The sequence below is a fragment of the Gorilla gorilla genome, chromosome 4 (assembly GCF_029281585.2).
Source record: "Gorilla gorilla gorilla isolate KB3781 chromosome 4, NHGRI_mGorGor1-v2.1_pri, whole genome shotgun sequence".
In the NCBI taxonomy this organism is placed as follows: Eukaryota; Metazoa; Chordata; class Mammalia; order Primates; family Hominidae; genus Gorilla; species Gorilla gorilla.
The window spans coordinates 18,814,956-18,830,014 of NC_073228.2; the positions used below are offsets into that span (position 1 = coordinate 18,814,956).

The following is a 15,059-nucleotide window of genomic DNA, read 5'->3' on the forward strand; positions in this document are numbered from 1 at the left end:
TCCCTTTGGCAAGATGCACTGGTTCCTGTAGAATGGGTGTTTCACAGCTTGTGAAGGGGCAGCAACTTCACAAATGGGCCAGAACCAGTAATTCGGGTCGTCGTTGTAATTAGAGCGACGAAGGTCAGGATCTAATTTAATCATGGCCAGAGTTGACCACACTGGCCTTTTCCCTCCTGGGGTCTGTGTTCCTGTGTGTTGCCAGCAGCTGGGTACCTGGGTGAGGCTCCCACCCTGTCCTGTCTCCACGGATAGCTCCTCCTTGCTCTGGAAATTCTCCTCGTCCTAGTCTCCTTGTGCTAGTGGCCGAAACGGTAGTTCCTCCCTAACAGGACACAGAATATTTAAAATTTAACAGGGCTTTGGGAAGGCGCAGACCCCGAAGAGAGGATTTCCAAGTGGAGATGTTGGCCCAGCGTTGGCAGGAGTTGGGGGTGGCTGGATCTTCATGCTGAGCGGCGTCCCATCTCTTATCACAGAGCCTGTTTCTTTCTCTCTCTCTCACTTTCTGAGTCAGGAATTTCTGCTGCTGAAGGGCCTCTGCCCCCCGGAAGAAGCAAACACCAGGAGTGAATCCAGCCACTGCAGCTGATATAGTTCAATTACGTTTCCAAAGAGGCTGCAGTTCCTTAGCCGGCCCCGGGGTGGGGTGAGCGCACAGAACTCACCTCCGGGGCGGCCTCTGCGAGCTCGGCACCCGGCCTTGCAGGATGGGGCCCAAACGTCCATCCCAAGGCCTTTCTTTTCTCTTTTCTCACTGCCCTCCCCATCCTCCTGCCAATCTGGGGATGCGATGCTGCCCTGTTAGAATCAGGATGATGGCAGTGCCTTGGAATCCAGATCCTGGCGTTTTCTGTCTCCCCTTCTCATGGTAGCTTTCCTCTCTCTGGCCTCACTGACAAAGAGAATCTCCTCTATCCGAGATCAGGGTGCCCTTCTTGGGAAGAGGCAGGCATGAGATTGCTAGAGGCCCAGGTGAGAAGTCATTGAGGGCAGATGTCAATTCTGCAAAGGGAGTGGATTCTGCAAAGACAAATGGATTTGGAAAAGGGTCTTGAAAAGCTATCTGGGGGTGGCGGGGTGGCACTTAGTGCCTGTTTGGAGGCTGCATGCTAAAGCCGCAAATGATGCTTTTGCTGAGTGCTACAAATGTTTCTGTAAGGCTGAAAGGGTGGGTTTTCCTTCTTTGACACAGGAGGTGACTCCACAGAGCCCATGGGCATTGGAATGGGTTCCAGTCGCGGGACCAGGAGGGACTTTGTTCAGCCAGGTGAGGCCTTCGTGATGGGACCTGGCCACTTTCCAAAAGTAAGACTTCCCTGCTGGCTTCTTCTTGCTCCCTTGTAGCGGAGCCAGCTTGTTGGCTTTGTTTGCTGGTTGGGCTGCCAGTCCCCAGGCTTCATGGTACCCGCCTGCCTGAGGCCCCAGAGCAGATGGCCGGCCTGGTGAGGGGGAGTGGGAGCCCTGCCCCCGCCCCCGCCCCCGAGTCATTCATGTGTCTCCTCTCACCCTCACAGCCTACAAACTGCTGCTCCTCCTCCCCCTCCCCGGCTCTCTCCCACCTCACTCTCCAGCAGCCAGATCTGACAGATTGTCCCAGTGTCTGCCACTGAAACCTAATTTCTCCATACCACTTCAGACACTCAATCTTTCTCCCTGGCGAGACCCTTTTACTTGGGGTTGCAAAGCATGACAGTTCTAGGCTTTGTTTCTATCCTGTTGGAACACTGGACTTTTTTGAATAATTGGATTCAAGACTTAGGAGGTGTCTTCACTCTCAGTAGAGATGGGTAAGGACGTTGTAGGATCCTAACATGACCTGCCAGAGCAGGTGTCTGGGGAGATGAGGCTTGGTCTCACAGTGTGGCCCTACAGAAGCGCTCGCTTTAGTGCTCCTTCAATAATGAGCCCATTTAAATAGAACTTAAACAAATTTTTTTTTGAGATGGAGTCTCGCTCTTGTTGCCCAGGCTGGAGTGCAATGGCACCATCTGGCCTCACTGCAACCTCTGCCTCCCAGGTTCAAGCAATTCTCCTGCCTCAGCCTCCCGAGTAGCTGGAATTACAGGCGCCCGCCACCATGCCTGGCTAATTTTTGTATTTTTAGAGTAGAGACGGGGTTTCACCATGTTGGCCAGGATGGTCTCGATCTCTTGACATCATGATCTGCCCACCTCAGCCTCCCAAAGTGCTGGGATTACAGGCGTGAGCCGCCGCGCCCAGCCAGAACTTAAACAATTTTTAACACAACTTTTGCATGTATACATAGCATATAAAAATTTAAACAACTTACCAGAATATGACTGGTTCTAAAAATCCTATCTCCCATCCCCCCAAAATGAAGACTTGACACCAGTGAGTCTATTCTAAACATTCTGATTTCAGCTTCAAAGTGAATTTTTAAGGACAAGTTCCAGAAATGAATTGGCAGTGGTGATATTAAATGCATATTTAGTTTTCCAAGATGTGCACTTTTTAGTGCTGTTGGACTATTTAGGAATAGCCAGTACTCACTTTGATGTATAGTTCTGATGTTATTGGCAAAAATAAACAAGTCAAAAGCACAAAACAGGCAACTGACAATGTCATGTCTCTGAAGAGCATGTCTGTATATAATCCTCCTACACAGGTATACACACCTTCATCCGTCTATTCTAAACACAAAGAATGTATAAGAGAAATGGGGAGAAAATTAGTTTCTAAGCCCTGCAGTCCAACTCTTTTTTTTTTTTTTTTCTTTTTCCTGAGATAGAGTCTCACTCTGTCACCCAGGCTGGAGTGCAATTGCACGATCTTACCTCACTGCAACCTCCACCTCCTGGGGTTCAAGTGATTCTCCTGCCTCAGCCTCCTCAGTAGCTAGGACTACAGGCATGCGCCACCACCCCGGCTAATTTTTTTGTATTTTTAGTAGAGACGAGGGTTTCACCATGTTGACCAGGATGGTCTCGAACTCCTGATTTCAAGCAGTCTGCCCACCTCGTCCTCCCAAAGTGCTGGGATTACAGGTGTGAGCCACTGCGCCTAGCCTATGCAGTCCAACTTTTGACTGTGTCCTCTCAGGATAAGGGAACTCAGAAGCCTATCCCAGGCCTGAAATCCTTTGCAAGTGTTCAGAAATCATGCAGGACGGTAGTTGCTTTTGATGTCCTCCTGCCCTTCACAGGCCTTTCAGAAATCCAGTGTTTTTTTCATGGCCTCTTATATTCTATTTAGGAGAGATGCTATAAAGGGTTGTCATTTCTGAAACTGGTTTTGTTCCTGTTTTCAGTATCTTGTCACAAAACTGGCAGTTCATCACAAAGCAATTAATGCTGCATGACTTAATGAACACTTGATGCATTTTTTTTTTTTTTGAGATGGAGTCTCGCTCTGTCACCCAGGCTGGAGTGCAGTGGTGCAATCTCGGCTCACTGCAACCTCTGCCTCCTGGGTTCAAGTGATTCTCCTGCCTCAGCCTCCTGAGTAGCTGGGATTACAGGCATGTGACACCATGCCTGGCTAATTTTTGTATTTTTAGAAGAGTCAGGGTTTCACCATATTGGTCAGGCTGGTCTCGAACTCAGGTGATCCTCCTGCCTCAGCCTCCCAAAGTGCTGGAATTTAGGCGTGAGCCACCGCACCCAGCCTGATGCATTTATCTAGTTGGGTGGGAGGGAGAGTAGCTCTGTAGCCCTGAGTAGATAGACACTGCCTAGTGGGCTGAAACAACTCATCCTGGTTAATTTCTTCTAAAATTATATAATTCTCTATAATTTGAGGTCCAGATAGTAAAATATATGCTGATAATATATGCTGATCTTCAGTGCAAACCAGTAGAAGGATTTGTTTGACCAGTAAAATCTTTTTATTTTAAATTTTATTTTATTTTTATCAAACCAAATGGTAGGATTAGACTTCTAAAGAAAAACAGCAGACTATGGCTGGGCACGGTGGCTTACACCTGTAATCCCAGCACTTTGGGAGGCCGAGGCAGGCAGATCACAAGGTCAGGAGATGGAGACCATCCTGGCCAACATGGTGAAACCCCAACTCTACTAAAAATACAAAAATTTAGCCGGGGGTGGTGGTGCACGCCTGTAGTCCCAGCTATTTGGGAGGCTGAGGCAGGAGAATCGCTTCAACCGGGAGGCAGAGGTTGCAGTGAGCCGAGATCGCGCCACTGCACTCCAGCCTGGTGACAGAGTGAGACTCTGTCTCAAACAAACAAACAAACAAACAAACACCCAGCAGACTCCTGCTCCATCCTTCGCCACTTCTGACACTTTCCCTAAGTACGAAAACTTTCAATTCTTTTTTTTGTTTCTTCTGTTACTGAATTTAACCTCTATGTTTTCTAAATGGCATACTTATACTTCTATTTCTTGATTTTTCTGTTTTGGACTCTATTGGCTTCCTATGAAAGAGCCCCAACTCACCACCTATATGATGAACTTCCCTATTTCCTTTCCTCCCAATATAGTTACTGTGTTAGTTCATTCTCACACTGCTATGAAGAAATACCCGAGACTGGGTAATTTATAAAGAAAATAGGTTTGATTGACTCAGTTCTGCATGGCTGGGGAGGCCTCATGAAACTTACAATCATGGCGGAAGGCACCTCTTTACAGGGTGGCAGGAGAGAGAATAAGGGTCAGCAGGGGAAACGCCAGACACGTATAAAACCATAAGATAAGATTTCATGAGAAGTCACTCTCACGACAATAGAATAGGGGAAATTGCCCCCATGGTTCAATTATGGGGGTTATAATTCAAGATGAGATTTTGGGTGGGGGCATAGCCAAACCACATCATTTACCATCATTTTTGTCAAGTCAGTAGTCAATGTTTGCATTACTATAACAATGTAAATATTATTTACAGCTGAGCCAAGCACTATGCTTTGCTGGCCTCTTTTTTTCTTGTAGAGTCTTTTGTTTTCCCTGAAGTTAATGATTACCTCTTTGTTAAAAAAAAAAAAATTTTATTTATTTATTTTTTTTAAACAGAGTCTCACTCCGTCACCTGGCGTGCAGTGGCATGATCTCAGTTCACTGCAACCTCTGACTCCTGGGTTCAAGTGATTCTCCTGCCTTAGCCTCCCGAGTAGCTGGGATTACAGGCGTGCACCACTACGCCCAGCTAATTTTTGTATTTTCAGTAGAGACAGGGTTTCACCATGTTGGCCAGGCTGGTCTGTAACTCTTGACCTCAAATGATCTGCCCCCCTTGGCCTCCCAAAATACTGTGACTACAGGCGTGAACCACCATGGCCAGCCCCCCTGATTTCTTTTACTTCCTTTTTTAGGTACCTATTAATGATTCATTCCTAAATTCTGCAGAGTCAAAAATCTTCTCTAACTTTATTCAACATATTGATTTCATTTATGGCTTAGAGGCATTCTTCCTGGAGATCATTATCCTTCTGCTCAATCTAGACCAGTTGTTCTTGAAGTCTGCTGCACAGCTCTCATCTCAGGACTTCTCTTCACCATTACCCTGAGGATTTCTTTCTTGCTTCCCAATGTTCATCTTCTGTTTGCTCTCTCTTGCTCTGTCTGGCTTACTTCTTCGTTTTGGTGGAGCATCACCTCCAGGAGTTTCTTGAGAAAGGGTATGTGGTAGCCAGCCTCCAAGATGAGCCCTAATAAACCCCATCTCCTGGTATTTACACCCTGCACGGCCCCTCTCACATTGTACCAGGATTGATCTGTATGACTAATACATATGATGGATGATGGTATGTCACTTCAGAGATTAGGATATGAAAAGCATTGTGCCTTTTATCTTGGAGGCTCTCACCCGTCTCCACCTCTCCTCCTCTCTCCTCCCTCCCCTCTCTTCCCTTACTCTCACCTCCCCTGTCCTCACTTCCCCCATCTCCTTTTGAGGAAAGATAGTGAGGCTTGTCTTGAGCAGTCCTACAGGATGGGAAGGTGGAACCTCCAGCCAACAACCACAGGAATGAGCTTAGAGGTGGATTCTTTAGCCTCAGTCAAGCCTCAGATGACTGCAGCTTTGACCGATTCCTTAATTACTCCCTGATATGGTTTGGCTGTGTCCCCATCCAAATCTCATCTTGAATTGTAGCTCCCGTAATTTCCACGTGTTGTGGGAGGGACCCGGTGGGAGATAACCGAATCGTGGGGGAGGTTTTCCCCATACTGTTCTCATGGTAGTGAATAAGTCTCACGAGATCTGATGGTTTTATAAGGGGTTTCCCCTTTCACTTGGCTCTCATTCTCTCTTGCCTGCTGTCACGTAAGACGTGCCTTTCACCTTCGGCCGTGATTGTGAGGCTTCCCCAGCCACATGGAACTGTAAGTCCATTAAACCTCTTTTTCTTTATAAATCACCCAGTCTCGGGTATGTCTTTATCAGCAGTGTGAAAACAGACTAATACACTCCCTCATGATAAATCCTTAGCCCAAACCAGCCAGCGAAGCCACTGCCAGCTAAGCCACTCTGAAATTTCCCTCTCATAGAAAATAGGAGATAATAGATGTCCACTTTTTAAACCACCAAAATTTGATGTGACTTGTTATACAGAAATAGATATGACAAAGGTAAATTTTTTGACACTGTGCTTATGTAAAGATGTCTTTATATACCCACACTTCTGACTGATGGTTTAACCGTATATAGAATTCTATTCAACCGTTGGAAATCCTCTTCCCTCAGAATTTTAAAGATATTTATCCATTAGATCCTGGTTTACAGCGTTGATGTGGGTGTGTCCAATGTCTTTTCCCCAAAACTTTTTTTTTTGAGACGGAGTCTCGCTCTGTCGCCCAGGCTGGAGTGCAGTGGCGCGATCTCGGCTCACTGGAAGCTCCGCCTCCCGGGTTCACGCCATTCTCCTGCCTCGGCCTTCCGAGTAGCTGGGACTACAGGCGCCCGCCCCCACACCCAGCTAATTTTTTGTATTTTTAGTAGAGACGGGGTTTCACTGTGTTAGCCAGGATGGTCTCGATCTCCTGAACTCGTGATCCACCCGCCTCGGCCTCCCAAAGTGCTGGGATTACAGGCGTGAGCCACCGCGCCCGGCCCCCAAAAACTTTTAAAATCTTCTCTTCATTGCAGGTATTATGAAATTTCATCAGGCTATGCTTTGGTGTGAATCACTTTTTTCTTTTATCATTTGTGTGGTTTGCATTCAGTGAGCCCCTTTAATCTGGAAATGTATGTCTCTTATTTTTAAAAGATGTCATTACATTAATTTTTTAAATTACTCCTCTTCTGTTGTCGTTGGTCTCTCTCCCTAGCACCTCTATTACTCGGACCAGTTCCCTGATTCCCTTGGCTTTTCTCTTTTATTTTCCATATATTTGTCATTGTTTGACTTTCTGGGTGATATTTCATTTCTAACCATTCTATTGAATTTTTTATTTCAACAATTGTATTTTTTTTTTCTTTTTTCGAGATGGAGTCTCGCTCTGTCACTCAAGCTGGAGTGCAGTGGCATGATCTTGGCTCACTGCAACATGTGCCTCCCAGGTTCAAGTGATTCTCGTGCCTCAGCCTCCCAAGTAGCTGGGATTATAGGCATGCGCCACCATGCCTGGCTAATTTTTGTATGTTTAGTAGAGACGGGGTTTCACCATGTTGGCCAGGCTGGTCTTGAATTCCTGATCTTAAGTGATTCTGAAGGGTTTGAGAGGGAAGAATCTGGAAACCTAGTGGCTTATTAGATTTAGGGAACAAGAGGATTGGGGTACAGTAGGGAGATGGGGATTCCTGGATTTCTGGCTTTGGTGACTGGATGGGAGTGGTACTATTCACGAAGAGGAATAAAGAGGAGGAGCACACACCCCATGGGAAGAGAGGGTGAGTTCTGTTTGGGTTCTGCTGAGGTTAGGATGCCCATAAGATGGCTAGAAAATAGTTTGGTCTATGAGTTGAGGCACTTGGGAGAAAAAAGCTGAGCTAGCCATTTAATAGATGTTTAGGTTTGGGACATTCAGTTTGTTGTTGTTGTTTTGAAACAGGATTTTCCCCAGGCTGGAGTGCAGTGGTGTGATCACAGCTCACTCAAGCCTCAACCTTCCCAGGCTCAGGTGATCCTCCCACTTCAGCCTCCCAAGCAGCTGGACTACAGGTACGCACCACCACCCCTGGCTAGTTTTTGTATTTTTTGTAGAGCTAGGGTTTTGCTCTGTTGCCCAGGCTGGTCTCAAACTCCTGGGCTCGAGCAATCCTTCCTCCTCAGCCTCCCAAAGTGTTGGGATTACAAGCATGAGCCACTGCACCTGGCCAAATCTGGGAGTTATTATCTATGGGTGATAGGTGGAAGTGAGAGAGTAAATGAGATCACCCAGAAGGAATGTAAGGGGGAGAAGAAGAGAGGATGGGGAATGCTGACTTTTAAAAGATGCCAGGATGCCGAGGCTGGTGGATGATGAGGTCAGGAGTTCGAGGCTAACATGGCGAAACCCCGTCTCTATGAAAAATACAAAAATTAGTCTGGCATGTTGGTGGGGGGAGGGTGCCTGTAATCCCAACTACTCGGGAGGCTGAGGCAGGAGAATCGCTTGAACCCAGGAGGCAGAAGTTGCGGTGAGCTGAGATAGCGCCATTGCACTCCAACCTGGTCAACAGAGCAAGAATCTGTCTCAGAAAAAAAAAAAAAAAAGCCACACACACACACACACACACACACACACACACACAGACGGAGAGAGAGACGGAGAGAGAGAAAGAGACGGGGAGAGAGAGAGAGACGGGGAGAGAGAGAGAGACGGGGAGAGAGAGAGATGGGGAGAGAGACGGGGAGAGAGAGAGAGACGGGGAGAGAGAGAGAGACGGGGAGAGAGAGAGAGACGGGGAGAGAGAGAGAGAGAGACGGGGAGAGAGAGAGAGAGAGAGACGGGGAGAGAGAGACGGGGAGAGAGAGAGAGACGGGGAGAGAGAGAGAGAGACAGGGGAGAGAGAGAGAGAGACGGGGGGGAGAGAGAGAGATGGGGGGAGAGAGAGAGAGAGAAAGAAAGAAAGTAGCAGGAAGGAAAGCCTGCCTGGCAAGAGGAGAGAGGGTCTCTTAGGTAGGGGCATTAAGGAAGTAAGGTTATGGAAGAGGAGAACTGAAAAGTGAATGTTAGATTGAACATCCAGGAAGTCACTGGGGCCTGGCAAAGTGGCGTGGGCAGAAGGCGGATGGCAGCATGTTGAGGAGGAAGGCGGCTTGGATGAGAGGTGGTAGAGATGGCAAGTGGAGTCAGTTCTTTCCAGGAGCTTAGCTGAGAAAAGGAGGGAAACAGCAATGGTTAGTTAGAGGAAAGCATATGGCTGAAAGCAGTTTTTAAAAGGTGGTAAATGTTATATATATATATATATATATATATATATATATATATATATATATATAAACATAAGTGCATATATATATATGTATATAAAACACACGCACATGCACGCGCACACACACACACACACTGTGACAGAAAGAGACAGCAAGTGGGGCTTCCCTTGCATTGTGTTTGGAGACACTCATACAACAGGGAGTGACTGCAGGCATTGTCAGTAGGTGGGTATGGCAGTGGATGTGGGTGTGTACAGGGTGCATATGGAAGGAGCAGGAAGGATCTGAGAGCTCTTTTTGTCTCAGGACCATCCATACAACAAATTCTTTGTGGTGTCTGGCCCTCCAGTCTTTCTAATGTGTGGTTGTAGCTTCCTAGAGGCACCCCTCTTTCCTCCAAGTGCACCCAGTGGCTTGATTTCCTGAGCCTTCCCCATACCCCTACACCCCCCCACCCCGCCCCGTAGTGCCCCACTTGCTTTGAGATTATGGACTCATCTGTGTGATCTTCCAGCAGGCCTGCTCCCTCCCTCCCTCATTCCTTTTACAGGAATCGCCGTCTTTGGGGGACACATTGCAAGCATATAATGCCACATGCTTTGCTGACATCAGTTACTACTCCATCTTCCTCTTTCCTGTGTTCCTTCTCCCTACCTAGGACTAGGAAGTGGCATTTTCTGTATTAATATTTTAAAATTTTGGCACAGAAAAACATTCAAAGACTTGGGATCCCACTGCAAATTGAAAATGAAACAGCCCTGGCTGGGCGCGGTGGCTCACGCCTGTAATCCCAGCACTTTGGGAGGCAGAGGCGGGCAGATCACAAGGCCAGGAGATTGAGACCATCCTGGCTAACACGGTGAGACCCCGTCTCTACTAAAAAATACAAAAAAAATTAGCCGGGCGTGGTGGCGGCCGCCTGTAGTCCCAGCTACTCGGGAGGCTGACGCAGGAGAACGGCGTGAACCCTGGAGGCAGAGCTAGCAGCGAACTGAGATCGCGCCACTGCACTCCAGCCTGGGTGACAGAGCGAGACTTTGTCTCAAAAAAAAGAAAAAAGAAAATGAAACAGCCCTATGGGGATTATTCCCCTTTCTCCCCCTCCTCCCCTCGTAAAGATGTTCTGAAGTCCACAGGCAATCTGTATCCAATCTCTCCTTAAACCCTCAGAGGCTGGCACTGCCCCCCTTTGCCTTCCCCGTGTTGCCAATGTCACCTGTAATGACTAGGGAGAGTAATGGATGTATTTGGGGATAATAAACCTGACCTGCTTTGGAACCAAGAACAAATCCTGTTTCCATGCAAATGCAGTTTGTAATAAAAACCTGCCAGGATGGAAGTACAGGGGCTGCTCTTCCCAGCAAATTGCTCCCTTTGACAGAACATTCTTCAAAGTTATCCCAGGAGTGATCAAAGCAGCAGCAGCTGTTGAAAGGGTTTGCCTCTAAAGGATTTGGATGTGTGGCCACTTCTGTTTAATTAAGCAGTGACAGGGCGGCAGGAAGCTGTGCAAGGTGGCTTAAATATTGTAAAATGCGAGGTAGGATAGCAGCCTGTCTTTGCTTTCTCAACATTGTAGGCAAAGCCATAATCTAAAGTAGCATTTGAAGTCATATGTTTCACCATCCTACCTGGCAGAATGAGCTCTTTGCAGATTCTCAACTCTGAAGTGTGCAGAGATTGGGTAAAGGAGTAGGGATGCAGATATTTCCCATGTGCCTTCTCTGCGCTTGGCCTGATGATAGTACTCGGGGGGCAGAGTCCCATTTAATCCTCAAAGAACACAGAAAGCTATCTTCCTGGGAGGAATAACTTCCCACCTCCACTGTGAAGAGGTCAGTAACCTCTTTAAGTTCTCACAGCTGATTAACGCATAATTGGAGTCACTTTGTGAAACCCCAGTTCTTTTTTTCCCTAAGCTTTATTGAAGTGTCACTAACAAATAAAACTTGTATATATTTAAGGTGTATAATGTGATGATTTGCTTTTTGCATGCATTGTGAAATGATTACCACAATCAACTTAATGAACACGTCCGTCACCTCATAGAGTTACCTTTTAGTTTTTGTTTTTGTTTTTGTTTGAGACGAAGTCTCACTCTGTAGCCCAGGCTGGAGTACAGTGGTGCAATCTTGGCTCATTGCAACCTCCACCTCCCGGGTTCAAGCAGTTCTCCTGCCTCAGCCTCCTGGGTAGCTGGGATTATGGGTGCCCGCCACCACACCCAGCTAATTTTTGTATTTTTAGTAAAGATGGGGTTTTACCATGTTGGCCAGGCTGGTCTCAAACTCCTGACCTCAAGTGATCCGCCCGCCTCAGCCTCCCAAAGTGCTGGGATTACAAGCGTGAGCCACTGTGTCCAGCCTACCTTTTGTTTTTAATGGCGGGGACAGTTAAGGTCTATGCTGTCTGAGGCCCAAGCTCTTTTCCTATGCTATTGCCTACCTTCCCTGGTCACTGAAGGAGCGCAAGGAGAGAGAGTCAAGGTTATCCCAGAAGAGGGAATGTAATTACTTCCAGGCTAATGGATGGACTCCAACACTACCTGAAAACAGAACTAGGGTTCCAGGAAGCAGAGTTGAAGCAGGACAAGACCCCAGGGCTCTGAGAGTCTGGAGGTGCTTCTGGAGGAGGGTGTGGTACAAGAAGAGGAGAATAGTGCATTGTGGGGAGGTGGCCAACAGACGGTCCTGGCGCCATGTCAACTTCATCCGCCTGATCAGCTGTCACTAAGAAAATGTGCCCTAGGCTGGAAAGGGAGCCAAAGAGAGGAGGGGAGAGAAATTTAGACATAAACATGAGTTTCCAGAATTTTGTTATTTTTCATTCTCCTCCTACCTCCACTTCTAGATAACAGTGGTCTTCAAGGGGTACAGACAGCAAGCAAGAGCCTTCCGAGTCAACCATGCTTTGCTCTATTGCCATGCAGAGTCTCACTCTGTTGCCCAGGCTGAAGTGCAATGGCACGATCTCAGCTCACTGCAACTTTCGCCTCCCAGGTTCAAGCGATTCTCCTGCCTCAGCCTCCCGAGTAGCTGGGATTACAGGATGTGTTACCACGCCCAGCTGATTTTTGTATTTTTGGTAGAGATGGGGTTTCACCATGTTGGCCAAGCTGGTCTTGAACTCCTGACCTCAGGTGATCCTCCTGCCTCGGCCTCCCAAAGTGCTGGGATTACAGGCGTGAGCCACTGTGCCTGGCCCAGATGTGGCAGCTGCTGGGCTGAGGTTTGCATCTCCAGTCAGTGATTCGTTTGTTGCACCCTCGCCCATACCCCCTGTTGGGTCATCCCCTGTGGTCCATCTGTGTGGGCTGCTGTTGGCATTTGCTAGCACTGGGCTGGTATCTGGCCAGCAGGTAACTGCAGGACCCAAAGGGACTGCCCACCTGACAGCAGTATTGCCAGGCAACACTGGACGAGTTTCCTGCAGATCTGACTTCAACCGTTAAGCTCCTTGTAAAGCCGTATCTCTGTCCAGCAGGCTGCGAGTCAAATCAGAGACAATGTGACACCACTCTGGGGACTGATCACAGGGCATGTGGTCAAAAGCACTTTGATTGAGACAATTATTTTCTTCCAGCACTGTGTATGCGTGTTATATGTCGTGCACCTTTGAATCAATAGGTGGGGACAATTTCATAATATTTTATAAATGTTTCAAAAAGGATTTTTGACTTTTAGAAGTTGTTCTTTTTAACGAATACCTCCCTATCTTAAAATTTCTGATAAAAAACTTTTTTTTTTTTGCAAATAATTATTGCTCTGTGCTGTTAGTAATTATTACATTTGGAGACTACCTCGATGTCCAGTAATAGAGGGTTGATGAAATGTGCCATTTTTGTGAAAATAACTAGACCAATGCAAGGACAGGATGTGAAACAACAGCTAGTGTTTCTAGAAGCTCACTGTGCACCAGGTATGCTAAGGGCTCAGTCGACCTTATTTCATTCAGTCTGTACAACAACCTTATGAAGGGACATTAACATCCCCTTTTCATAAATGGAAAAACCAAGGGGAGAGAGATGGAGGAATTTTTCTAAGGTCATGAGGGTTTAGATGTGGCATTTTTGTTTTTTATTTTTTATTTTTTTTGAGATGGAGTCTCACTTTGTTGTCCAGGCTGGAGTGCAGTGGTACAATCTCGGCTCACTGCAACTTCCGCCTCCTGGGTTCAAGCGATTCTTCTGCCTCAGCCTCCCGAGTAACTGGGACTACAGGCCTGTGCTACCACGCCCAGCTAATTCTTGTATTTTTGGTAGAGACAAGTGTTCACTATGTTACAAAGTAATCTGTATACCAAGTGTGAGATGTAAATACATACCTGGTTATTGTAACAACTTTGCAAATTTTAAAAATTAGTGAGGCAGTGCCAAAACAGTAAAGCAGGAATAATTGATTTAAAGTGAGTTGGAATTTTTTTTTAACTATCCCCATCTACTCAAAATTTAGATTCTTGTATTTTAATGTTTTCTCCCTACTGTTATATATTTTGGGGTTGAATTCCTGACCTCAGGTGATTTGCCTGCCTTGGCCTCCCAAAGTGCTGCGATTAGAGGTGTGAGCCACCACGCCCAACCCAGATGTGGCAGTTTAACCCCAAAGCCTATGCTCAAAGCTACTGTCCTGGAGATAAGGCTACTTGTCACTGGGTGGTGAGATTACAGGCATTTTTATATTAATCTTGCTGTCTGTATATGCGCACATTGCTTTTGCAATAGGAAAATAACCAAAAATGTATAACAGTAGGGAAAAAACAATAAAATATAAGAATCTTAATGTTCAGTAGATGAGGAGATGGGGATAGTTAAAAAAAAAAATTCCCAACGCACTTTAAATCAATTATTCCTGCTTTACTGTTTTGGCAATGCCTCACTAATTTTTTAAATTTGCAAAGTCGTTACAATGACCAGGTATGTATTTATATCTTCCGCTTGGTATACAAATAACTTTGTAATTGTCCCTAATTTGTTTTAATGAATTGGTGTACATTAAGGTTGTTTTTAATTTGTCCCTATTCTGTAGACGGAGCTGGGAATAATTAATTGGAAACAAATTTGAAGATGCCGGGTGCAGTGGCTCACGCCTATAATCCCAGCACTTTGGGAGGCCGAGGCGGGCAGATCACCTGAGGTCAGGAGTTCAAGACCAGCCTGGCCAACATGGCAAAACCCCATCTCTACTAAAAATACAAAGATTAGCTGGGCGTGGTGGTGGGCACCTGTAATCCCAGCTACTCAGGAGGCTGAGGCAGGAGAATGGCTTGAACCTGGAAAGTGGAGGTTGCAGCGAGCCTAGATCATTGCCACTGCACTCCAGCCTGTGTGACAGAGTGAGACTCCATCTCAAGGAAAAAAAAAATAGAGAACGAAAACCCACGAACTAGAGGAAACTCGAATCGTGGAAAAAATAAAGTGTTCATAAAGCCAGTTCAGGGTGTTTGGGAATTAGGAATCCTTAGGGAAAACACAGGGGCAGTAGTTTGGATCACATTGCCATCATGACAAAACGACAGTCAAATTGCATTGTAGTGAATATTTGTCTTCTTTGGTTGCCCACCATAGGAATCATCTTATGGGGAATTTCCCATCTTATGAGATAGAGCTCACCTCTGGAATAACCAGGTATCAGACTTCCCAGCCTCATTTGCAAATGGGCCGGGATGCATGAGCTTAGAAATGCAAATCACGTGCACCTGCACATGGCTTTGGATGAGAAGCTGGTGACAGAAAGAAGCAGCGGCCACAGGGAATCTATTCCTGGGCCAGGTGCAGTGGCTCATGCCT

General features: G+C 46.6%; 1 protein-coding gene across 3 annotated transcripts in view; it reads left to right on the top strand.

Annotated features, from left to right (window-relative positions):
* SLC39A11 (solute carrier family 39 member 11) overlaps nt 1–15,059 on the top strand; it is a 532,470-nt gene that overhangs the window by 6,293 nt on the left and 511,118 nt on the right. For all 3 annotated transcript variants that reach the window (XM_063706128.1, XM_063706129.1, XM_063706130.1), the window contains exon 2: nt 1,196–1,270. In XM_063706128.1, the coding sequence (XP_063562198.1) occupies nt 1,216–1,270 (55 nt within the window). In that variant the 5' untranslated portion in view covers nt 1,196–1,215. The remainder of the gene's footprint in view (nt 1–1,195; nt 1,271–15,059) is intronic.